The sequence below is a fragment of the Artibeus jamaicensis genome, unplaced genomic scaffold, assembly GCF_021234435.1.
Source record: "Artibeus jamaicensis isolate MK-2021 breed Jamaican fruit bat unplaced genomic scaffold, CSHL_Jam_final scaffold_1964, whole genome shotgun sequence".
Classification (NCBI taxonomy): Eukaryota; Metazoa; Chordata; class Mammalia; order Chiroptera; family Phyllostomidae; genus Artibeus; species Artibeus jamaicensis.
The window spans coordinates 56,345,261-56,372,544 of NW_026522030.1; the positions used below are offsets into that span (position 1 = coordinate 56,345,261).

The 27,284-nt window shown below is 38.6% G+C and overlaps 1 protein-coding gene across 3 annotated transcripts in view; it reads right to left on the reverse strand.

The window, feature by feature from the left end:
- Positions 1 to 26,895, reverse strand: part of SLC24A2 (solute carrier family 24 member 2) — a 245,865-nt gene extending 218,970 nt beyond the window's left edge. For 2 of the 3 annotated variants that reach the window (XM_037132368.2, XM_037132367.2), the window contains exons 1-2: positions 26,756 to 26,895; positions 23,799 to 24,882 (exon numbers count right to left, since the gene is read on the reverse strand). In XM_037132368.2, coding sequence (XP_036988263.2) covers positions 23,799 to 24,728 — 930 coding nt within the window. In that variant the 5' untranslated portion in view covers positions 24,729 to 24,882; positions 26,756 to 26,895. The remainder of the gene's footprint in view (positions 1 to 23,798; positions 24,883 to 26,755) is intronic. The other variant, XM_037132366.2, reaches the window with a different exon arrangement.
- Between the last annotated feature and the right edge of the window lie 389 nt (positions 26,896 to 27,284).

Here is a 27,284-nt window from a genome sequence, read left to right on the forward strand (position 1 = left end):
ACCTACCATATATGCTCTTTATTCCCTGTACCTTTCCCCTCATTCTTCCCCTCTCCTTTCCTGCTGATAACCATCATATGATCTACATTTCTGTGATTATATTGCTGTTCTAGTTGTTGGCTTAGTTTGTTTTAGGTTTGGTTGTTGAAAGTTGTGAGTTTATTGTCATTTTACTGTTCATAGTTTTGATCTTCTTCTTTTTCTTAGATAAGCCCCTTTAACATTTCATATAATAAGAGCTTGATGATGATGAGCACCTTTAACTTGACCTTATCTGGGAAGCACTGTATCTGCCCTTTCATTCTGAGAGCTTTGCTGGATAGAGTATTCTTGGTTGTAGGTCCTTGTCTTTCATGACTTCAAATACTTCTTTCCAGCCCCTTCTTCCCTGTAGGTTTCTTTTGAGAAATCAGTTGAGAGTCTTATGGGAACGCCTTTGTAGGTAACTCTTTCCTTTTCCCTTGCTGCTTTTAAGATCCTCTCCTTATCTTTCATCTTGGGTAATTTAATTATGATGTGCCTTGGTGCATGCTTCCTTGGGTTCAACTTCTGTGGGACACTCTGAGATTCCTGCTCTTCTTGGAAGTCTATTTCCTTTGCCAGATTAGGGATGTTCTCCTTCATTATGTTTTCAAATAAATTTTCAATTTCTTGATCTTCCTCTTCTCCTTCTGGGACCCCTATGATTTAGATGTTGGAATGTTTAAGGTTGTCATGGAGCTTCCTGAGTCTATCCTCATTTTTTTGAATTCTTGTTTCTTCATTCTGATCTGGTTGAATGTTTCTTTTTTTCCTTTTGGTCCAAACCATTTATTTGAGCCCTGGTTTCCTTTCCTTCACTGTTGGTTCTCTGTATGTTTTCCTTTATTTCACTTTTTATAGCCCTCATTTTTTTCTCTATTTTGTGAGCATACTCAACCAATTCCGTGAGCATCCTAATTACCAGTCTTTTGAACTGTGCATCTGGTAGTTTGGTTATCTCTTTGTCTCTTAGTTCCATTTTTTCTAGAGCTATGATCTGTTCTGTCATTTGGGTCTTTTTTTTTTTTTTTTGTCTTGGAGCACCTGTTATATATGAAGGGGCAGAGCCTTAGATATTTGCCAGAGCAAGGCAATCCATGTTGCTGCATCATGGTGCTGATTGTGGGGGAGGGTTCAAAAGGGAACAATGCTGCTTGCTTAGCTTTTGGCTGGCTTTAAGTCACTTCCTCCACTGCCCACAAGAAAATTGGGCCCTTCTGGTGCTGATTCCCAGGTGGGTGGGCTTGTGTGCATCCTAGGATCCTGTGGGTCTCTCCAATAATCTCTCCTGTGAGGCTGGGAGCTTCTCCTGCTGCCTCAATCCACACAGGTTTTTTCAGTCAGAGGTTTTGAGGCTTTATTCCTTTACACTGGAACCCTGAGTTGCATGGTCTGTCTCACTCCTTGGTTGTTCCTCCCAGTTTATCTGTACACAAATGCGGGACTGCTCAATCTTCCAGACACCATGTCACCTGGTCTAACAGTGGCCACTTGCCCTGTCCTCCAAATGCCACCTTGCCACCAGTCTATTTTGCTCCGGCTACCTGTCTCCACCCCTCCTACAGGTCTGGATAAATGTTTCTTCTTTAACTCCTTGGTTGTTGGACTTCCATACTATTTGATTTTCTGGTATTTTTGGTTGTTTTTTGTTTTCACGCATATCTACCTATGCTTCCATCTTGGCCAGAAGTCTAATACATCATCTTTATATTGTATGTGTGTTCACCACCCCAAGTCAAGTCTTCTTCCATCACTAATTTTCTTCCCTTTACCCTCTTCTACCTCCCCCATCTCCTTTCCTTCTGATAATCACCAAACTATTGTCTGTGTCTATGAGTTCTTTTTTTTTTGCTTAACTCCCGTACCTTTTTCACCCAAAACTTCTCCCACAAAGGGCTGTCTGTTTTCTGCATGTATGAGTCTGTTTATTTTGCTAGTTCATTTGTTCATTACATTCCACATCTAAGTGAAATCATATGGTAATTGTTTTTCTCTGAATGACTTATTTCATTTAGCATAATACTTTCCAGGTCTATCCATGCTGTTGCAATAGGTAAGATTTTCATGTGTTTTTGTTTGTTTGTTTTTGTTTTTGTTTTTTTTTACTGCTGAGTAATATTCCATTGTCTAAGTATACCACATGTTTTATCCACTCATCTACTGATAGACAGTTGGGCTGCTTCACAACCTTGGATAAATAATGATACAATGAACGTAGGAGTACATATATTCTTTTGAATCATTGTGTTGGGTTTCTTCAGATATTTTTGCAGAAATGGAATTGCTGAGTCATACAGCAGTCCCATTTTAAATTTTTTAGGTATCTTCATTCTGCTTTTCACAATGGCTTCACCAACGTACATTCCCACCAACAGTGAATGAGGGCTCCTTTTTCTCCACAATATCACTAACACTTGTTTATTGATTTATTGATGATAGCCATTATTTCAGGTGTGATATGGCATCTTGTTATGGTTTTACTTTGCATTTCTCTGATGATTAGTGACATTGACATCTTTTCATATGTCTATTGCCCATCTGTATACCCTCTTTGGAGAAGTGCCTATTCGTGTCCTTTGCCTATTTTTTTAATTGGATTGTTTGGTTTTTTTGGTATTGAATTATATAAATTCTTTTTTTGTATATAAATTCTTTATAAATTTGGATGTTAATTCCTTATCTGATGTGTCATTGACAAATATTTTCTCCCATTCAGTGGGTTATCTTTCATTTTGTTCATGGTTCCTTTGCTATGCAAAAACTTTTTAGTTTGATGTAGTCCTATTTGTTTATTTTTTTCTTTGTCTCCCTTGTCCAAGGAGGTAAATCAGAAAAAAAAATTGCTACAAGAAATGTCTGAGTTTTACTGTCTATATTTTCTTCTAGGATTTTTATGGTTTCAAGACTAACATTCAATTCTTTAATCCATTTTTGGATTATTTTTGCATATGGTATAAGAAGGTAGTCTAGTTTCATTTTTTGCAAGTATCTGTTCAATTTTTCCAAAACCATTTATTGAATAGACTATTTTGACACCATTGTATGTTCTTTCCTCCTTCGTCAAATATTAACTATCATAGAGGCATTTATGGATTTATTTTGAGGCACTCTATTGTGTTTCATTGACCTCCATTTTTATTCCAGTACCTTGCTGTTTTGATACAATAGCATTGCAGTATAGTTTGATATCAGGTAGTGTGAGTCCTCCAACTTTTTTTCTACTCCTTAAGATTTCTGACACTATTCAGGGCCTTTTGTTGTTCCATATAAATTTCTGAAATATATGTTCTATGTCTGTGAAATATGCCATTGGTATCTTGATAGGAATAGCATTGAATCTGTGGATTGCTTTAGGTAGTAGGAACCTATTAATGTGTGCTGGATTTTACAAATGCTTTTTATGCATCCACTGATATGATCACATGATTTTTATTCTTCATTTTTTAGTGGTGTACCATATTTGTTGCTTTATGGATATTGTACCAAACTTGTACCAGAATAAATCCCACTTGATTATAGTGTATGATCTTTTTAATATATTGCTGGATGCAGTTAGCTAATATTTTGTTGAGGATTTTAGCATCTTTGTTCATTAGGGATATTGGTCTATAATTTTCTTTCTTTGTAATCTCTTTATTTGGTTTTCAAATTAGGATTATGCTGTCCTCATTAAATGGACTCAGGAGTTTTGAATTTTTTGGAGTAGTTTGAGAAGGATAAGTGCTAGGGTTCTTTTTTTTTTTTTTTTTTGAATGTTTGGTAAAATTCACCTGTGAAGCCATCCAGTCTAGCACTTTTGCTTGTTGAGATCAGATTCTCTGGTTCTTTGTGTGTCAGGTTGGGAAGATTGTATGTTTCTAGGAATTTTTCCTTTTTGTTCAGATTGTTGAATTTGTTGGCATATAGTTGTTCATAATGTTTTCTTATAATCCTTTGTAGCTTATTTGCTGTCAGTTGTTTCTTCTCTTTCAATTCTAATTTTATTTGGATCCTCTTTTTTTTCTTGATGAGTCTGGTTAAAGGCTTGTCAATCTTGTTTAATTTTTCAAAGAACTAGCTCTTGGTTCATTAATCTTTTGTATTGTTTTTAGACTCTATTTATTTATTTCTGCTCTGATCTTTATTATTTCCTTTCTTCCACTCATTTTGGGCTTTGCTTGTTGTTCTTTTTATAGTTCATTTAAGTGTAAAGTTCGATTGTTTATTTGAGATTTCTTGTTTCTTAGGACTGCTTTCACTGTTCTCCATAGGTTTTGGGTTGTTGTATTCTCACTTAAATTTGTTTCAAGATATTTTTGGACTTCTTCCTTTGATGAATGTTAACCCATTCATTGTTTAGTAACATGTTATTTGGCCACCATTTCTTTGCGTATTTTCAATTTTTTTCTTGTGATTGATTTCTAGTTCCATTCCATTATGGTGAGAGAAGGTGCTTGATATGATTTCAATCTTCTTAAGTTTATTGAGGCTTGTCTGGTGTCCTGACATGTGGTCTATTCTAGAAAATGTTCCACATGCTTTTGAAAAAGAATATATATTCTGCTGCTCTGGGATGAAATTATCAGAAGATATTAATTAAATCCATCTGATCTAGTGTGTCACTTAAGGCCACTCTTGGTAGATCTTCTGCCTGGACTCATTGCTTTATCTATTGTCCAATTCTCTGTCCTCATTTTACTAGGTCACTACTTGACACAATCACTCCCATTTCTTTTTTTTTTTATTTTTTATTTATTTATCTTTAGAGGGGAAAAAGAAAACCAGGCAGCAGGGCCCATTTCTTTAGATATTTTCTTCACTTGGCTTCCTCATTCTCCTGTTTTCTTTCTTTCCTCAGCATCACTTCTCAGGATCTTTTGCAGCTCTTCCCCATTTGCATTCCTGTTTCAGTGCTGTAGACCTTGGGACTCAGGCCTTCAACCTCTTTTCTATCTGCACTCACTCCTGGGTGATTTCACTTAGTCTCATGGTTTTGCGTACTCTCTAGAATCTCATGATTTCCAAATCTCGTGATTTCTACTCTGAATTCCAGACTCATTTCCAACTCAATATCTCCATTTAGATGTTTTACTTAACCTCTTAGATCTCAAGCTTAACCCCAAAATTGAACTCCCATTGGAAACCTGCTTTTCCTGAAGTTCTCCCCATCTTTATTAATGGCAATTCTACTCTTCTATTAGGTAAAAAATCTTGATTTTTCTTGATTTGTCTCTTTCTATCCCACCCTGAATCTAATGCATCAGCAAATGATGTTAACTGTACTTTCAAAGTATGTCCACAGTTTGACCACATCTCACCACCTTGACCAGGTCACCATTATCACCCACCTGAATCTTGGCATCAGTTACGTGAACATGTAGGTCACTACTCTCCCATCCTGCAGTCTGTCTCAGCAGTTCCACTGGCTCTAGCATGAGGCACAATTGACATGATTCAGGCTCTCTCATCATTTCTATAGACATTACCAACATTAATCACCACTTACTTTCATGACCACAGGTGCTATGAGAAGGCAACATACTCTGTTTTGAACCTACAATTACCCTAGAAATATTTGTGAGTGGTTTTATAGTTCTTCTGATTCTTATTGCCTGTGCCTGTCTTACTGATGTAATCTGCAGGAAAGATTATATATACCTTTCATATCTGCACTGTCCAGATATGAAGCTGTAGGTCCTGGTGGGCACTCTGCCTACCCAGAGGAGATGGTACCTTTCTCTTTGCACACAGATGTCTTCTGCTCATCATGTTCTGCATGCATAGGGTTGTCTACACTTGGAAGGTGTGTACCTCTTCTAGTTGGCCTGCTCAGAGCAGGAAACCTTTAAAATTTGCTTAAAGATAGTGAATAGGCCAGTAGCAGATCTGGCTATCAGTGTGCATGTAGGAGTCTTCCCCGACTCAGGAGTCTAGCATCTCCAGCTCCATAAGACCCTGTTAGCCTAATTAGATATCAGGCTATCTAAGTTATTTGAATTTTGTATATGGTAAAAGAAAATTTATAGAGAAGCTCAAGAAGTCGTTTTATAATTAAGTGCCAGAAATTTAGAGCATTATTCTTCTGGTATGTACTCAAATATCCTCGTGGCTTTGGATCTTGGTTTTATTCTGGACATCTAGACAAACGACTTCCAGATAAATGTAAGTTTGTGAGATTACAATCATATACAAATATAGATTTTCAGAAAGCGCTTTATTAATTTCTCAAGATGACTTCATGAATGATTTTCAGGATATCCACATTATAGCAATCCTTTCTGTAAAGAGTATTTATTTGAATCCTACAATAAAAATGTAAAAATATTCTAATCCTATTTTCTAATATTCTCATTCAGCATTTGCCACTGTCTTTTTGCATCTGCAGTTTCATTTGAAAGTGGGCTCAGATAGTGATCCAGTCTTATCGCCTTATTAATTATCTCAGTATCCCACGGGATGAGGGAAAAGCCATCTGTTCCCATTTCTTGATGAAGAAAATTGGGGACAGATAAACACATATATAACTCATAAGATATTGGAGCATTTAATGAGTTGGTAGGAATATAAAAATGTTTTTTTAAAGGTATATAGAAACTAAAACTTAACAATGACCATTCAGTGAGTCAATAAAATTCTTGGACAAGCAATTCCACCCCCTCTGGACTGGTTCAGTTGAGGTTAAAAAGAGAAAAAAGCAGCACAGAGCCCGTCACAAAATACTTATTATTTTTTGTGATAGTTAAAAAACTCTTTAAAACTCTATAACCCAACTCTAGGACTTAAAAGATTTTAATACAAGTCTCCTTGCTGATAATATTTTTAAAACAAGCTATTCAACTACAGAAGGTTCATCCTGTGATCCACATTTGCAAAAAAAAAGAAAAAAAACAAGCTGAAATGGTGGTATGGTACTTTAAGCACTGTTTTTCTAAAAATAAATAACTAAAAGCATGTATTGAGGCTACCCAGAAAAAGGAAGCATTGCTCCTTCCTCTGGGTGGCATGCAGCAAAAATGCTGATCCAAAGTGATTGTGCACTGAATGTCACTGGCAATACCACTCACTTGGAGCTGGTCTCCCAGAGCCATGGTGAAATGAGAAAGAGTTGGATTAATTTTTAGCACAGTTTATGATTAGCCACCAGTGAAGCATGTGGAGCTATTTTGTATGGCATTCTAATTCTTTTTCCCCAAGCACAACACTATCTTGTCCTGTTCTATTTATTTTCCTTAAGTGTGTGTGACTTGCAGAGCATTAACGTGCCAAAACATATGTTTCCTAAGCCTGTTCTCACATCTCACCTTCACTTAGACTTTCAAGGTCAGAGCTATTTGTGGCTATCCACTTAATTGGTCTTAAAATAAAAGGCAGCAGAAAACAGCTGATTTGTCATGGCCCTTTAAAGGAAACATCAAAAAAGCAGCTTGGCACATCTGAACCTATTTAAATAAATCAGCCTCTTGTTCAGGGCCACAAAACTGCATCCACCATGCCACCAGTTACTGTGCAGCTGAAGCAAGCCAGAAGCGTGAGAGACGATGCTTCTTGAGTGCCTTAGAAACACTAAAGCTTGAATCAAGTGTGCATTTTTGTACAAAGCATGACTGCTTGGGTAAGTTCTCTTTACCCTCAGAGTATACTCATTAATCAGGTTTGTGCAATTACTGTTCAGTCTAGACAATGATGAAGTAGATCATTACTGGTATTATTACTTACTGTATGTAGCTCCAAACACTAACAAAGCTTTGTTTTAGGTGGATGCAAATGTTCTTAGGGTCTGAAATGGGAGTGGTTACATTGAGGGAGAGAGAAGGATGAGCAGGACTGGTGCTCAGCCAAGATGTAGAAAGCAAAGTGCCAAAGTTCAGACAGCAAAATGGGCAAAGTTCCCATCTGGAAGTGAAGGACAGTCACCTAATTGCTTTCCTGACAGGGCTCCTGGGCAAGACATAGGAAAGGATATTTGATGACAAGAAACACTCAGATAGTGCAGAGAAGAGTCAGGAGTAGGTAAAGTAGGGTGATGCAGCAACAAGATGGCAAACATCCTGGGTGCAATGTTTAAGTAAGTTCATGTTCCCTGGTTCACCATAATCAGGAATTCCTGGAACTCAAGCATACCATTAATCTTCCCCTAGACCTTAGCTTCAAAAGGATCAATCTTTTCTCAAAACCAACTCAAGGAGAAGAGGCAGCTTTAGGGTTCATTCAAGGGTCTAATATCACTGTAGATACAAGACTGTCTAGAGAACAATATGGAAGAGCTTGAAGACCCAGGGGTTCCCAGTGCAGGAGTAGCCCCTTCTGTGGAGCACATTTCTTAACAACCCATCCAATAAGAGAAAACATGTGCAAATCATATATGTAAAAAGATGCTTGTATCCTGAATATATAAAGAGTGCTTAAACTCAGAAGTAAGGCACATAACCCAATTTAAAAATGGGCAAAGAATTTGAATAGAGCTTTATCCAAAGATACACAAATGGCCAATAAGCTCATGAAAAGATGTTCCACATCAGCATATTCAGTGAAATGCAAATCAATATCACAGTGAGATATTACTCCATAGCCACTGGTATGGGCATAGTAAAAAAGACAAGTAATAACAAATGCCAGTGATGTAGAGAAATGGAACACTCATACAGTGCTGGTAGGAATATAAAATTGTTCAGCCACTTTGGGAAACAGTTTGGCAGTTCCTGAAAATGGTAAACACAGAGTGAGCGTACAACCCAGAAATTCTATTCTTAAGTTATACTAAAAATAATTAACAATGCATGTCTTAAAAACATGTAAGCAGATGTTCATAGCAGCATTATTCAGAATGACCAAAAAGTGGAAATGACCCAAATGTCTGTAAACTGATGAATGGATAAACAAAATGTGGTATATCCATACGTTGGAATATTTGGCCATAAAAGGGCTATAACGTGGATGAATCTTGAAAACATTATGCTAAGTGAAAGAAGTCAGGCATAAAAGGCTACATATATGTGATTCCATTTATATAAAATGTCCAGAAAAGGCAAATCTATAGAAATGTAGACAGGTGGCTATCAGGGACTGGGGGGTGAAAAGGGGAGGAAATGGGAGTGATAACTAATAGGTTCAGTGTTTCTTTCAGGGGGTGATGAAACTTTTCTAAAATTAGAGAATTATGATGGTGCTACAACTCTGTGAATATACTAAATTGCACTGAATTGTACACTTAGGAGGAATTCCATGGCAAGTTAATTGAATCTCAGAAAAACTGTTGTTAAAAAGTCAATAGAGGAACACTTTAATGCTAGAAAACAAGAACAATGCAGATGACACAGCTGGAGTGAAGTGGCTGCCCTGACACCCACACTTGCAACTTGAGGGGATTAGAGAATTTCTAATGAGTCCTGTTTCTCAAATCGGAAATTTGTTGCCTGACATTTGATTTTAATATATAAGCCCACTCAAAAGTCTGATTCAGGCCCAGACTTTCTATCATGAACACTCATCACAACTATTGTCAACATCTTGAAGGCCCTTTGTTCTTTCACCCATAAGCTGGGCATCAAACACTACAAATGGGACTGGTGAGTCCCCAAGTCAAGAGGAAGGATTCAACCCAAGGCAGGAAACACAAATTCTGGCAAACTAACATAAGGCATGCTGTGACTGTATGGAGGCATGACAAGCTAAGATTAAATATTGATGATATTTGTAAGAAAAGAGTAAGTACATTTACAGGGCAATGACAGGAGGGCTCAAGAGAATTTCATGGTTGAGTGAGGTTCAGTTTGATAGACAGGGAAACTGCCTCTCTCTTAATCCTGTGCAAGAATAGCGGCAAAGCAGGTTCAAGTCAGAACACTGAGGATTTGACTGTTAGGGATTAGTGGGGAAACTGCACCTTCATATGGCTACTTGGGGGGTATAGAGAGGACAACCCAGGAAATGAGGTAGGAGGAAAACAAACTGGGGGAGACATAGGACTGAGAGAGACCAAGCTACTAGCACAGGCAAGTCTCTCAGAGGACAGGAGATCAAAAGTAGAGTATCTTGAAGCCCTGGCTGGTGTAGCTCAGTGGATTGAGCACGGGCCTGCAAACCAGACAATCGCAGTTCGATTCCCAGTCAGGGCACATGCCGAGGTTGCAGGCCAGTTCCCTGCAGGCCACTTCCCAGCAGGGGATGCATGAAAGGCATACATTGATGTTTCTCTCCCTCTCTCCTTCCCTTCCCCTCTAGAGATAAATAAATAAAATCTTTTAAAAAAAGTAGAGTATCTTTGGGTGAGTGGTTCAGATTATCCTCTACTAAGCACATTTCTTGTGAGTCTCATCAAAATTCATGGCCTTTTTATGAGGGAAATTCTATTGTCTTTCTTAATTTCTAAACAAGCCAACAGAAGCCTAGAAAGATCAAGTAATTTGCTCAAAATCACACAGCTAGGAGGGTCCCACTCTATCCCAGGCTTAAATAATAATTCAATTCTGTTAAATTTAACCATCAAATTCCTTCTTGGAAAATTACACCACAGGTACTTGGAATGTACCAATGCTCAGTGTCTACCACAGGCATAAAATAACAGAAGTGGTTCAACATCTACATAATTGCTATCAGGTTATAGGGGAAAACGAAATGGACTCAACCTATGTGAGTGGTTAGGGCAACAGATGACAGGTTAAGTGGGAGGAATAGGGCTGCTCAGGGTAAAAACCTGTATTTCTACCTGCTTGCCCAGCTCAGTGTTCAAAAACAGTAAAAGAGAAAGTTACTTACAGAGCACTAGTAACTCACTTGGCCCTTTCCTCAAAGGACTTACAGATGGGTAAGGAAGCCCTTGCAACCCCTCCAAAGAAACTAATCCCCTTTAATTGGGTTTCTTAATTGGAAAATAACTCTGAAGAAGGCAAGTTCAGGGCTTCATTACATGATCACCTCTTCTATTGCCCAGTCCATAATTACAGACACATACTTGTTTCTTTCCTGTTAACAGAGAAGCACAGAGTTTTCAGAGCTGGGAAGGACCTTAAAGATAAACTAGTCCCTTCCTTTTTAAAGAGAGGATGTTTGGTGCAAGGCATCTTGACCAGGTTTAGACAGCCAGTGGTGAAAGGGACTCCATCTCTTCAGGCTTGGTTCCTGCCAATGCCAGGTTTCGAGTGCATCTTGTAGAGCTATAAACATGGCATTAATATGGCCTGATGCCCATACCCTTTCCAAACCCACCTGCTTTTCAAGTCTAAGAACCGTGTGTGCATCATTTGATGTACAAATTCAGTCCATTATAAAAAGAAAACCAATCTAATTGAAATGCAGCTTCAGTCTTCTTGTGAAGGTTCTGCTTCTCTCTGATTTCATACCTCCCTGTTTCATACACATTTCTTTTCCACCTGATGACAAGCTTATCAGGAACCAAGAATAAGTTGAGACTCAGGGACCATATCATGCTTTGATCTGCACCTTCCTTACCCTGCAAACAGTATTTGTCAGAGCCAGAGAGCAAGACACAGCTTGGTAGGTGTTTGCTTCTGAGGTCTCTGAAGAAATCTGCATCAGTCATTTACCAAACTGGACATAGGTGTAGTGTGTGTTTGGGGAGGAAGCTGCAACAACATGTGGATCAAGCTCTAAGTGGCTGAAATAGTCCCAGTCATGAAAATGAGCATGGGTTTACATGTACTTAATGGTCCCTGTGGATCCATGGCTCTGGAGGTCTAAATAGTCAATTACAAAAGGAATAAGGTGAGGGAAAGAAGCAAGGTCACCATCAACCCAAAGGGCACCTTTGTTGAGTGAAAAGAGGGCACCCCTTTCTCTGGGCAGCCACAGTCCCATACCAAAGTACACAGCTTGTCCATCAGAGTGATGTCTGAATTTCTGACCCTATTCATCACTTTGAGCAGACAGATGACCTGGTGCAGTGAACTAGCACAGCTTTGCAGGGCAGCCCTGCTAAATGGGAAAAGAAAAAAAGAAATCTCTTAACATGATATAAAAAAAAACAATTTAGGGTCCAAGCCATTGCTAAATCATGAATTTATTTTAAAGGGCTGAAACTAGTATTCTTAATAAAATAGAAAATATATGACACACATTTAGATTTTATTTTTAGATGCATATGTAAACATGTATGTGTGCATGTATATACTGGGCTGGGATACAAAATATATTTCTTAGTGGGGGTCACGGCAAAAATATTTGAAGGCCACTGACTTAACAGAGACCAGTATGAAATGTGAATCTAATTTGGAGGTCTCCGTTGTCTTCATTCCCAGTTATCCAGTGAGAAGCCTGAACCAGCATGCATTTAGAAGCCAAGTTCAAATGGAGTTTAATATGACTGAATTTGGACCTGAGGCAATCATTTATGTTTTCTGATGCTCAGATTCCTGATGTGATGTGTATTTCAGAGTGTTAGTGAAGTGAGGACCAGGTAGTAAGCACATGCATCATTTTGAAGTCCCTCTCTTCTCCGGAGAGATCAGCAGTCCAGGGAAGCACATGCAGCTGCCAAGTGGGGTTTTCACTGCCAAAGCCACAAATGCTGAGGAGGCCTAGTGTCCTGCAGTAAACTTTAAAAGACTTTCTCCCATGCAAGATCTTCTCCTGTCTGGAAGAGCTACCTCCCACAGAATGCTAGAATTATTGCTTGGCCAAGCCAATAAATTATTTGCATGAAAATATAACCTGTAAGCCACTTAAGAAAAAGGGTTTGGTGATAGGAGTATGGTTAGAATCTGTTTTTTGTTTGTTTGTTTGTTTAAGGTGAATGTATTAGGGTATCACTTTGACATGGTTAGAGTACCAGTAAGTATTAGAGCTTCTCAGGACAAAAATGACAAGCCGAAAGCAATCTTTCAGGTCATCTAGGTCAAATCTCCCATTTTTCAGATGAGGAAACAGAGGTCACAGAGAGTACAGGATCCTGCGAGGTCACAGGCTAGGGGGCACATCCCAGTCCCTGGACCCTTGTTTCCCAACTCCTAGGTCACAAGGCATCCTCCTTCAGAATAATTCATCCTTAAAAAAAACCCTCCTGGCTGTACTTAGGTGTGGAAATGTGAGGAGGGGTGAGAGCTAACATCTGTAAAAGACCTTTGAGTCACCGCAAACTTTTAAGAAGACACAAAGGAAACATGGGCACCTGGCAATCTGTAAAAGAAAATTTTCATTCTCAAAAAACATATTTTTCAATACTCAGTTTCCCAGTTAACCAAAGAAATGCAAATTAAAACAACAAAATGCTATGTTTTACCTATAAAATTGGAAAATATTAAAAATTATAAGTCAACACTGCCAAATATGTTGCAGTATAGAAGGAACTTTAAAAAACTCATAAACTCTGATTCAGAATTTCTGCTTCTCTAAAATAATAAATTCATGTGTAAGGCTAATTGTAGCATTTTCATAGTATTTATATGTTGTAGTAAGTTATACTATGAAAATGACTTTCTAGTTTATTATAATGCTAAACAGTAAGTAACATTTTAGAACATTTAGTGACATAAAGAAATGCTCATAATAAGCCAAGTTAGAAACACTATTTAAGTGTTATTACTTATAGGTTGAAAGTTGTACATATCCAGTGTCATTCCAATTTATTTAAATATATAGGTATATATGTGAATATGTGTGTGTGTGAGAAAAAGAGCAAAACCTGGAAAACTACATGCAAAAAATGTGCACTGCTATCTTTGGATGGTACAATGGAGAGACTTAGGTTATTTTAAATGTTCTCTTTTATATTTTATATTAATGTGTTTTTATGATCATGTATAATAAATACATTAGTATTTGGTAAAAATATTATTTAAAAGGCAAATTTAAATTGGCCTCATATAACTGACTATTAGGATTACCTTTTAGATTTCATTTGACTCAAAATTTCTTTTTTTAAATATATTTTATTGATTATGCCATTACAGTTGCTCTATTTCCCCCCTTCACTCCCCTCCACCCGGCACACCCCCTCCCCCACTATTCCCCCCTTTAGTTTATGACCACGTGTCTCAAGTTCTTTAGATTCTATATTCCCCATACTAATCTTGCCCTCCCCCCTATCTATTTTCTACCTACCATCTATGCTACTTATTTTCTGTACCTTCTCCCTGCTTCTCATTCTCCCACTTCCCCATTGCTAACCCTCCATGTGATCTTCATTTCTATGGTTCTGCTCCTGATCTAGCTGTCCCCTTAGTTTGTTTTTGTTTTAGGTGTGGTTGTTAATAACTGTGAGTTTGCTGTCCTTTCACTGTTCATCTTTTTTATCTTCTTTTTCTTAGGGAAGTCCCTTTAACATTTCTTATAATAAGGGCTTGGTGATAATGAACTCCTTGAATTTGATCTTATCTGAGAAGCACTTTATCTGTCCTTCAATTCTAAATGAAAGCTTTGCTGGATAGCTCAATCTTCAATGTACGTCTTTGGATTTCATGACTTGGAATACTTTTTCCCAGCCTCTTCTTGCCCGTAAGGTCTCTTTTGAGAAATCTGCTGACAGTCTGATGGGAACTCCTTTGTAGGTGACTGTCCCCTTATCTCTTGCTGCTTCTAGAATTCTCTCCTTCATTTTAATCTTGGCTAATGTAATTATGATGTGCCTTGGTGTGTTCCTTCTTGGGTCCAACTTCTTTGGGACTCTCTGAGCTTCCTGGATTTCCTGGAAGTCTATTTCCTTTGCCAGGTTGGGGAAATTCTCCTTTATTATTTGTTCAAATAAGTTTTCCACTGGTGGCTCTTGACCTTCTGGTACCCCTATAATTCGGATGTTGGAATGTTTAAAGATGTCCTGGAGATTCCTAAGCCTCTCCTCATTTTTTTGAATTCTTGTTTCTTCATCCTTTTCTGTTTGGTCATTTTTTTCCTTTTTCTCATCCACTCCTTTGATTTGAGTCCCAGTTTCCTTTCCATTACTATTGGTTTCCTGTGTATTTCCCTTCATTTCAATTAGTTTAGCTTCCATATGTTTCTCTAATTTGTGACTAAAATCAACCAGTTCTGTGAGCATCCTGATCACCAGTGTTTTGAACTGTGCATCTGAAAGTTTGGCTATTTCTTCATCACTGAGATTTATCAGCTCTGGGGTGCTGAGTTGTTCTTGAGCCATGTTTTGATCAGTTCATGCCCATTAAGTATGAGGAGCAGAGCCTTAGATGTTCACCAGGGTGGGGCCACCCAGGTTGCTGGTATGTGACGCTGTATGTGGGGGCAGGGTCAGAGAGGGACAATGGCTGTCCTCTCTGCTGCTTACCGCCACTGGGGCCTGCATGGTCTGTCTCACTGCTCGCTCCTTCTTTGGTTCATCTGCGTGAGAATGTGTGACCGTGGTCAGCCCTCAGTGAGTCCACCACCTTGTGCCCTCAGTGGGTCTGCCCACTTCTCCACACCTGGGATCTGCCCAAGGCTGCTGGCACACCTGGGTCGAGTGCCCAGGTAGGTCTGGTGGACCCCACTCGGCTGCTGGCCCTTCCCCTCTTACTGGTTTGGCTGAAGGGCTTGTTGTTGTCAGACTTCCGTGTAGTTCAATTTTCTGTGGTTTGGCTGTGTTTTTGTTGCTAAAACATTGTGGTTTTTAAACTTGGTTGTGTGAGAAGGTACAGTGCTTCTACCTACGCATCCATTTTGGCAGAAGTCTCAAAATTTCTTGTTGGAAGAATTTTTGTTGGTCAGGTTATGATGGTAAGATTGTATTAAACATTCTGAGAGAATACAATTAAAATTCTCTATTACTTTGCCTTGTTATTGCATCATCTTTTTATAAATCTACAGTCTGAAACATACATTTCTGACAATATGATGGATTAAACATTTGGGGAAACCTCATTATTTATTGCTAAACATATTAGACATTATATTTTAAATATATTTTTCAATTTCTCGACTATGTTAGTGAGGAAAGAGGAATTTTTTAGGACCCAGAACACCAAGTAAATACAAGTATTGCTTTGCCTTCGAGGTGTTTGCCATCCCCAGTTGCCTGGAACCTAGGTTTTGAAAGCTGTAAACATATGGCCTAAAACAGAGTAGGTAGTTCAGTGACATCCTTCTCAATGAGCTGGAAATGCTGAAGGGCTGACACTTTTAGAGGGTGAATAAACAAAAAGTAATAATCTGCCTAGCAAAGGAAGACAGCAAGATATATCTAGTTTGGCATTGGTTTTGAATGGTACAGAAAAGTAAAGGGAAAAAGTCTCCATTAAGAATTTCTAAGTCTCCATTAAGAATGCTCCATTAAGCATTCATGTGGGGGGTTTGGTGTCTGAATTCATACCACCTGGTAGAAAAAAGTAATACATTTCAGTTAGTTTCCAGGCTTGTGGTGCTCCCAGGCACTTGATGAAAAACAAATAGAATCCTCTGGAGGAATACACTTAAAACTCAGGTCTCAATGACATCCTACAGGTGCCAAGGAATATGAGTTCAAAATTTTATAAAAGAATCACTAAATAAGGAAGAAAGTTTATACAACTGAGAATCAATAAAACAACAAAACTAGACGTGCAAAAATATTGATACTGGAAATACCAATTATAAAATATGAATATATTTAACATGATTAGACAAATAAAAGAAGGCATGAAGGGAAAAGAAACAATGAATATCAACCAGACAGATATGAAAAGAGCCACAAAAACTTCTATAAATGAAAAACATAATAGTTAATATAGAAACTGAATAATGAGCTTTAGAACAGATGAGACAAAACTGAAGAGAAAATTAGAAACTAGAAGGCTATTATGAAGAAATGAGCACAATGAGGAACATAGATTAAAAAACAAGATGAATAGGGTTTTTAAAAAATATATTTTAATTGTTGTTCAAGTGCAGTTTTCTGTCTTTTACTCCCACCCCAGCCCACCCACCCAGCCCTCCCCCTCCCTCCCATTTCCACCCCACCTTGTTATTGTCCATGTGACCTTTATACTTATTTCTGTAAAGAACCCTTCCCCCTTTCCCTTGAAATTCCCTCCCCTCTCCCCACTGGTCACTGTCAGCCTATTCTCTATTTCAGTGTAAGACGAGTAGTTAAAAGACATGGAGGATAGGTTGAGACACCATATCTGACCAGCATTCTAGAAGACTGTGGGAAGAGTGAGATAGAGGCAAAATTGATGAAAGGTACTAATCCTCAAGGTCAGAAAGTGTAATGAGCCACAAATAGGGGATAAATAAGTGAGAAGAACCACATAAGGAAAGTGGTGAACACCTAAAACAAAGAAGAAACCTTAAAAGTAGTCAGAGAAAAGACAGATTTCTTACAAAGGAGCAGTATTTCCAGGAACAATAATCTTTTGAACAACAAAAATAGAAGTCTGTGGAATTTTATTTTCAAAACGGGATTCAAAAATAATTTTTACCAACCAAAACTCTCTTTCAAGAACAAAAGTGAAATATATTGCTAAGCCATAAAAATCAGGAGGACTTACCTGAACAGAGTCTTGCTAAAAAAAACTGATAAAGAATGTAAGTTGGTAGAGGGGAAAAAGTCAGGAAAAAGTCTGATATGAGAAAAGGACTAGAAGGTAGAAACTGAGAAAAATGTGGATCTAAAAATATTGATAGTATAATGATGATGAGTAATATGTAGGGTTAAAAGTGAAGATTATACTTCAATAAAGCTGTTACAAAATATCAAGGCAGAACTTAAATCATGTACTTTGAATCTTATACAATGCAAGAGAGGTGAATAAATTAAAATGTTCTGAGGTCTTAGGTTGTTTAGCAGGAGTGTAACGATATTAACTTTATACTATGTTGAGTTAATATACATGTTAAAAATTTATGGTAAACACTAAAAGAACAAAAATTGGGTATATAAATTCCAAACTATTCATTGGAAAAACAGATTTAGAAAAAAAATCAATCTAAAAAAAAGTCAAGAAAAAATATAAAATGAAAGAGAAAGATAAGAACAAATAGGAAGTACACAACAGCATGATAGAAAAGAATCCAAATGTACCAGTAGTCACAATAACATAAATAAGCTAAACTTTCCAGTCAAAAGGTAATAATTAAGAAACTAAATTAAACAAAATGTCACTACATTCTGTGTATTAGAGACTTACCAAAAACAAAAGAACGTTGAAAGTAAAAGAATGAAAAAAACTAAAGCAGTCAAATCCACTCAGCAGCCAGAGGAGAGTTTAAGGTAACAGCCAATCCTTATTAAAGTTAAAATACAAATTATCTGGGTTTTTAAAAATATTTTATTCATTTATTTTTAGAGAGGGGGGAAGCGAGGGAGAAAGAGAGGGCTAGAAATATCAATGTGTGGTTGCCTCTTGAGTGTCCCCTACTGGGGACCTGGTCTGCAACCCAGGCATGTGCCCTGACTGGGAATCGAACTGGTGATCCTTTGGTTCACAGGCTGGCACTTAATCCACTGAACCATACCAGCCAGGGCAACAAATTACCTGGTTTTTAGAAAAAGAAATGAAAGGGGGTTTGGGATGGAGGAGGGAGATACAGGGACAGAGGAGAGAGGAAGAAGAAGAGCAAGGGAGGTATGTGGGGTAATACTTTCTGAGAACATTGCCAGAAAGATTCACAAAGTTTCAGGGGTGTCCAACCTTTTGGCATCTCTGGCCCACACTGGAAGAAGAGTTGTCTTAGACCACACGTTAAATACATTGCAACACGTATTCACAAAAAAATCTGATACTGTTTTAAGTAAATTTACAATTTTATGTTGGCCCAATTATCAACCATCCTGGGCTGCGTGAGGCCCACGGCTGCATCTTGGACACCTCTGGATCATCTTTTGTGGAGAAACTGGACTAGCAAGGGGAAGAGTCAAGGTGTATCAAAATATATTGGCCTTTCTGTACTTAAATCTACTGGCCTTTCTGGGCCAGAAGAGTCAAGGTGTTTCTAAATCTACTGGCCTGTCTGGGTCTCTCAAAATTCCTGTTCACTCTCTGAATCATACGCAGTAACTGAAAGATTTGCTTTTAGTATAAGTAAGCAGAGGAGAATGAAACAAGGAAAATAGTCCCACTATGCATCCCCACACAAACACAGTGTCTTCACAGGCATGCAGTCCATTAAAGTTAAGGCCTAAATTTTCTTTTCAGAAGAACAGAGTTTTCAAGTCTATTAAGTAATATTATTCGTTTACTTACTATAAGGACAATCTTACTGTACTTTCCTCTAAATTTGTACAATTATTTTACTAGGTTTGGAGGGGAAGCAAAGGTTCAGTTTTATAACATACTGTGCCATAAGCAAACTTGAGACTATACATTTGTACTTATAAAATTATGTATGGTTTATAAGAAATACTTTATGAGGAATATTTATAACATTATTTCAATTCTGATTTTCTCATGAACATTCACAACAATTTAAATTGCAAAAATTCTGCCTACAAACAACTTTCCAGGAACACAAAAACTGAGTAAGGTAAGGCACACCTAAATTACTAAGCAGCCTGCTCCTCAACCATCAGCTTTAAGCATCTTTATTTAGACAATTCACTTCATTACAACTAGGCTGACTTGCTGTCAGATTACATTGCCAAGTCTAAGAAGAAGGTAAATACCACGGACAGCTGCTTTCTAGGCCAATGTCAGCCTAGCGCCATAATAGATCAACAGACCTCAGCAGCCAGCCAGGCGCACAGCAAAATGCTCTGAAGCTCTGAACTCATCTGCTTCGCCTCCTTCAGGATCCAAACTTATTCCTGACTAGCTATGGAGAAGTTTTTACATGAGAATCTCAATCAGTGAGAAATAAAAATACCCTTAAAACAAAAATCTCTGCTTAGCATAGATCTTTCTAAACCCGTTAATAGCCTACTTATTCCATGCAAAATTCTACACAATAAAATTTTAGGACAACAAAGGCATTTGGAGGTTTCCTTAGAGTTATGATAATATGTGACCTAAATAGATTCACTGTATATGAACTAGGGCTTATAAATATTATAATATGACAAGTAGTATCTGCCTGTAAATGAGAGAATGGCCTCCTTAACTTAGTGATTCACTGAGGTGAATTCCAACCTTCAAGGAATATTTTGAAATGATCAGATTTTCAGTAATTTATTTACTTAATTATTTTTCAAGTACAGTTTTCTGCCTTTTACTCCCTTCCCGCCCCACCATGCTCCCCACCTCCCTCCCATTCCCACCCCCCTTAGCTGTTGTCCATGTGTCCTTTATACTAGTTCCTCTAAATCCCTCTCATTTTTCCCCTGAAATTCCCTCCCCTCTCCCCTCTGGTTGCTGTCCCCCTGTTCTCTATTTCAGTGTCTTTGTTTTTATTTTGTTTGCTTGATTCTCTTTTCATTTAAGAATGGAAAATATAAGGAAGAGAACTAATGTTTATTGAAAACACTTATTTGCCAAGGACTATGTTAGCTGCTTAACATTCTTCATTTAATAATTCTCCAAACTTTATAAATAGGTACTATTGTTTTCATTAGTAGGCTCAGAGTGTTAATGTGACTTCTCTGAGTTCACAGGGTTTATCACGTATATGGGGTTAAACCCCTTTTTTCACTGAGTCAAAGCTCAGGGTACCTCTACCATGTCTTGACACTATACATTTTTTTTCAAAAGAATAATATTATCACTCAAATAAATAATTGTAAATAAAAAAACACACAGGGTGAAGAAAATTAAATGAGATGGAAACTATTGCTTTTAACTATGGAAAACAATGCCAGTTTGCATTTTTCCACTTTTCACAGTTGCTTCATGACATATATCACCAATAAAGGAATGAAATTATGATTTTTAACTTGTCTATAAAGGAAGTAGTTTCAAAGATATTTCACTGACTACAGTCCATCAAAGCTGATGACTTTTTTAGCAAGAATCTTTGATGATTTGTACAAAAATATCTAAAGTATGTTTTCTTTACTTTCCCAAACTCCTATGCCACATAATTGTGTAAATATGACAATGTGGTGGCTTTGCATAAAAACATGCTTAGTATTTTATTTTGCTTCCTAGATTCATATAGAGTACGTTCCTTTGTATGAAGATAGCACTGAGGGCTGCATTTTGGAGTGTTCGGATAGGATCTTCTTTTGGAGTGTTCTGATGATGTTAGAAGCACTGCCTTCTGTAGGAAAAGTCAGGTATATAGCCAGAATCAACTTTGCACATCAGAGAATTATACGGCCACACTCAAGGACTCATCCATCTTTAGGACATCTTATGTTTATAGTGCTAGGGGAGCAAAGTCTTCGTAAGATTCTGAAATCAAAAGTATGATAAAGACTGAATGCTAAAAACAAAAATTTCAGCAATAACTCAAAAAAGTTAAATTGGCAGGGTGAAATTTCCTGAAGGAAATCACACACCATTATGCACTGTTCCACCTGAAAATGTATAACTGTTCTAGCATTTTTGATTTACCAAACAAGCACTTTGAATACCGAATAAGACACAGTCATGTTGCCCTGGTCAAGGTGGCTCAGTAGGTTGGAGCATTATCCAGTAAACTGAAAGGTTGTGGGTTCAATTCCTGGTCAGGGCATGTGCCTAGGCTGTAGGTTTCATTCCTGGTCAGGTCAGGGCACATCTAGAAGGCAACCAACTGATCAATGTCTCTCTCTTCCCACCTTTTTTCCTCTTTCTCTCTGGATTAAAAATTTTTTTCAAGTCATTGCTATGTTAGAAAATTCTGTTTTCATGATATTTATAGTTCAATCTAGTTAAAGAATACCAAAAGAAATAATACTACTTAAAAGGGATAAATTAAAGCTATTAGGTGCTAAAAAGAAAATAATGCATGAACACATTTAGGGGGAAATCAGAAACAGGAGTAGCAGTCATGAATATAACCTCCTTCCTTTTTTAATTAGGTAAATCCAGACTCTCCAAGTTAACATATGAATACTATTAAGCATAGCACAAAATTGTGGATTTGCATAATTATTAAGGAATGTGAATCTATGTTTCTGATTTTTAAGTAATCATAAAAATGACAAGACAGTCACCTAATATAGCAGGTAAAAATCCTACTAGAGCTACTTTAATGAATGGCTTGCGATTGATTAAATACTGTCTTTAAACTGTATTTAAAAAATTATTCCCAAGTGCATGAAACCAGCACCTCGGCCCCAATCAGAATACAAAATCCCCCTGCAATCTTAAATACACCATTGCATTGCTCTGCAAATTCCTTTTTCATAATTGTTGCCAATGTAATCTTTATCAGAGTCTGGGTCTGAGTTAATGAAGTTACACTGTGAGGTAACAGAACAAAAAAGTGTGAGTTCTCAAAAAGACATTTACCCTTGATGTCCCCAGAATATTTGTAAGACATCAAATCATTTCCTTGCCTCTAAAAATATGCTTTTCCCTTGACACTCATTCAGTACTGTCATTGGAATAAACACAGACTATTAATGCAAATAACTCAAACTAGTAATCACACTAGAGGAGAGGACTTAACGGGTCATTATTTTGGCTAAAAATTACAGCAGGGCTTCAGTGATAACCTGTCGTAAGCCCTTAAAGATATATACTCAGTTATCACATCTGAATACTAATTTGCATGTATATTGCAGTGTTATTTTTTTGTTATAGTTTCTAAGAAACAACCATATCATGAATGAAATGTTAGAAAACATACAGTTCTTTTTTGCATGTGATAAATACAAATATTATTGGTGGGTTCTTGCTGTACTTTGCTTCATGGCTGCTACAGAAATGGAGGATAGGTCATCAAATTTGGTCATAAAGAAACTATACAAATTAATATAATTTTTTTCTTTCCATGCGGAACAAAATATCTTACCCTCCACTCAACATTTGTTTTTTGCATACATGGAAATTTTCCCAGATGTTAGTATGAAGTACGCATACGTATTTTGGTTTTCTGTTTAGCATCACAGTCAGAGACAAGATTCCAATGTTAGAATTTACATTTTTGCAGACCAATTTCTTCTAAGCTCTCTATTAATTTGCTCACCATCTAAGTGGTAGCTTGGCCACTATCGTCATGAAAAATTCCTCAAAGTTTACCATAAAAATATTTCAGGTCATGTTTATCAAGGCATGGAAAATGGGCCATGAAGCTGCAGAGGCAGGCAGCAGGGCTTGCCAATGACTCTCTTTAACGGATCCTGATCAGTTCCTGGCTGAGGGAGCCAAAGCATTATTGTGTGGATCAGGCACAGACATGACCCACTCTAATGAAGATTTCTGCTAGGCCCTAGCAGAAGGGCCCTAGGCTGTTCAATTAAAAGTACAACTTTTTTTTTCTCTTGTTCTTTCTTTTTTTTTTCTCTTTTTTTTATTTAGTTACTCAAGTACAGTTTTTTGTCTATTTCTCCCATTCATGCCCACCCCCCATCCCGCACTCCCCACCTCCCCCCAAAAGTACAGCTCTGGTGACACAAACAAAGCCTCTTCCTCTAGCATCTTTAAATAAATGGTTCATAATAATTGTCATGTGAGCATTTAAAATGAAAAAGCCCTGCAACTCACTAGACATACACACACACACACACACACACACACACACTTTCCCAAGAGAATTAAATTGCTGACGAAATCATTACACTACTTTCTGAAAATAAGAGACAAATTATTTTGTTTGCTGAGTAGGCTCTGGGATACCTATGTAACCTATATTTACAAGTGTTTTACTCTGAAATAAATAGCTCAAGAACTTAGGAAACATCCACAAGAATATTCCCTTTCCACCTTATTTTTCTCACTGCCATGTTAGCCTGGCTATCAGAGAACTGTAGAAAGCAGCCTAATATTCAATGCAGCCCAAAACACAACCACATTTTTAAAATGGCAGATCTCAAAAACATGATGATTCAGAGCATTAAATAAACAACTGCTACCACCAACCTTTGCTTGGGCCGCTGGTGCTGTCACCTTGACGACTTTATTGCGATTTATCATTTGCTTCACCCATCTTTCTACTTGGACGTTGAATTTCATGAAAACCACATAGGCAAAGTAAGCTGTTAAGAGAAGCAAGCTTTCCCACCACATGATGACATTATCCAGAAAAAATATGATCAGCATGATCAAGTCAATGATGTAGAAGGACACATCCCGAAAGAGTGGCCACCATGTCAGGTTCAAGATTTCTCTAGAAAACAGAGCACACATGCCAATAACAAAGAGGATATTGAACACTGCTGAGCCCACAATGGTGCCTATGCCCACATTGCTATGGGCAATAAACACCCCTATGAGAGAAGTAAAAAGTTCTGGGGCTGAGCCCCCCGCAGCCATAAAGGTGGCTCCAGCAACATCATCAGAGATGCCCAGTTTTTCAGTGATGACAGTCAGAGAAGGAACAAAGAATTCATCGCAGACAATGGCTAAGGCTATGAACATGTAGATCATGCCAATGATATGGAGAACAATGGCACCTTTTCTTCGCTCCTCAAGGGAGAAGATGTCTCTTGGGTAGTTTCCTTGGTCATGATCTGTGCTATTCTCAGATTTGCCTTCCTGAGAAGGAGGTGGCTGTGGAGTATAATCCCGAATCTTGTCATTTAAATCTAAGAGAGTTCTCTGAAGGTAACCGTGCGCTATCCTAGGGCCACTTGCACCACCGGCCTCTCCTGTACTCTGTGTCTCTGTCTCGGAAAAGGCACTGATTGAAAATGGGACAGTGCTGATGGCTACCAGGCCCATGAAAAGGCCTAAGATTCTAATTAACTTCAGTTTTTTCCTGACATTATAATGTTTCCTGCAGCCAGATGGTGACTTATCTGAATACCATTTCTCAAGGAAAGTGATGATGGTACTTTGGTGCAGATCCATCCTGGGTCTTCTGATGGATGTGGTGGTCTTCCAGTTGTAAACTCAACCAGATGGTTCTTTCATACTCTGCCTCACTTTATACTTAATGGTGCTGTGAGGCTCTTCCACAATCAGGGATCCTTATGCTTCACAGGGAATACTTTTGACATTTATGCTAAAAAAATAAAAACAAGGATATAAAAATCATAAAATATCATAAAATAAATATCATAAAATAAAAATCATAAAATATGTCTTTCTTTTTACAAAAATTTTTGTAGATATGATGAAGTCCTATCCTATGGCCGTGCGAGTTATTTAACTTCTCCCTGCCTCAGTTTTCCCATTTCAAAAATTAGGTCACTTATAGCACCTAACACCAAGGATTTCTTTAAGGACAAGTTAAAGCACATGAAACACTAGGAATAAGATGTGGCACATAGTAGGTACTTACAATAATGTATATATAAACTCAAACATTTTGGTAAAATCCAATATTTGGTATAGACAATGTAGACATGTGTGTTAAGTATAAAAAATTTATAGATGAAAATCTATCACTTGATTTCACCTTAAGTCATATAATAAACAACCCGCCCTCACCCAGTGCTAAAAAGATATCACTTTTTTTAGAACTACCTACCTACTGACAACAACAATTATTCACTGCTTTCTTTTAGTCCATTTATGTAATTCCAGACAGAGGCACACCTTTCTGATTTAACCTGTCATTTGGGAAGGGTTGCGTGTTGAAGGAGAAAGAAATCTTTTCCTGAACACACAAAGATCTTGGGATCTTATTTTTTCATGAAAAGCTTCTCCTATACCAGATCCATAAAACTAGCCCTTGAAAAATTTAAGTTCACAACAGAATTTTCTAACAACATGAACGAATTGTTTTTCCTGAACATCTAGACAATGTTTTCAGCTAAAGGTCACTTTTAAAAACAAAATCTTTAGTCACATTTAAAACAGACAACTTAGTAAATCAAACAATCTTAACAAGTAGGCTATTTCAAGAGACTAAATATGCCTTTCATAAACAATATGCAAATTGCAGCAATGCTCGTGTCCACTAAATCTGCCCCAAATCTGCCCAACACGGAACTCCTCTAGTAGGTTAGACATCCAAGCAGTTTTCATTCTCGGCCCCACAGAGGAGATGGGTAAAATGACCAGACACCCCGGCCGATATTCGGAATGTTTTTCTCCCTAACTTTCTTTAAAAACTGTTTTTTGTTTTTCTCTATCAACGATTTCACTTTAGACACATTCGCGGAGATCATCTCAGGTGTAAAATAAGCTAATTCAACACTTGCCAGTTAAACACTGAGATTAGCTGGAGCTCAGAGCAAGAGCACCAGTCAAACCAGGCAGAGATGCTCTTGTTCCTGAGATAAACCGAACCCGTCACAGAGATTCCCGGCTGGCTGGCAGATGTCTATACTTACAGCACGAACCATTAAACGACTCACCGCTCTCTGGGGATTGTCAGAGACGGTGCTGAGCCAGCCAGCGGGGCAACGGGCAGAGACTGAGTCAACTCCCAGGGTGCCCTATCGGCTCCAGCCAAACCCACCGCTCTGCTCCATGGGAGTGGCCTCTGCCGGCGAAGCGTGCCCCCGGCTGCGCCCCAACTTCTCCCTGTGTGGTCCCAAACTTTCCCTGGTGGGTTAATAGGAAAATAAAACTAAAGGACAGACGTCCCATTAGCGAGACAGGAGCTGAGATGCAGCTTGGGGAGGCGCTTGGCCCGCATCTTCCCAAATCGTTTGAGGGTAGGTGGAGAAATGGAGCACCCCTCTGTGCGCCCCCCACTCCAAACTGGAAATAGGGGCGGTTGGTTGGGAGAAGCAGGGGCTCAGAAACCGCGCCCCAGAATGGAGAGAGTTGACTAACTCCTTGTGGGGCCTGGGGCAACCACGTACACCCGAAGCCACCTGTGAGCCCACGGAGCAGCAACGGGATGCGCAGCCAGGATCCAGGGACAACGACTAATGCGGCCACCAAGCCTGGCGGCTGGCAGAGGCTCAGCCTCCCGCACTTACCGGAATCGCCAGGAGGACACGCACACGGGAAGGGTCCAAGCGTCTCTACTACTCCGAGGCCCGGGCTCCGGCTGCTGCTCGCTTCCCCTGCCTCACCGCCTCTCCCGGCGGTCCAGACAAGGTTCGGAAAGAGACTGAGGCTCTACCAGCCCAGCGCGCCGCCTCTGGTGCTGCCCGGCCCCCTCGGGCCCCTCCCTCTCGTCAGCGTGGCCACGGCTCGCTTGGCTCCGTGTCCTGTGCTCCACGCCTCCTAGGAGCAGAGGCAACGCCGGCAGCCGTCTCTTAGGAGATTTTTCCGCAGTGGGAACTGGGGTCAGGATTTGCAGGCGAGCAAGGACAGAGAGGAGAAAGCATACAGGTCAGTGTCGCACCTGATTCCCAAAGCCTGAGAGTGCTGCCAACTTTCCTGTCATCTATGCCGGGTTACCTCCCCAATTATCTGCAAAAAGTGACAACAGTCACACATTTCTTTAGAAGGTGATGTAATGCGTAAAGGTGGAAAAGATGTTGGATGAAAAGGAATGAAGGC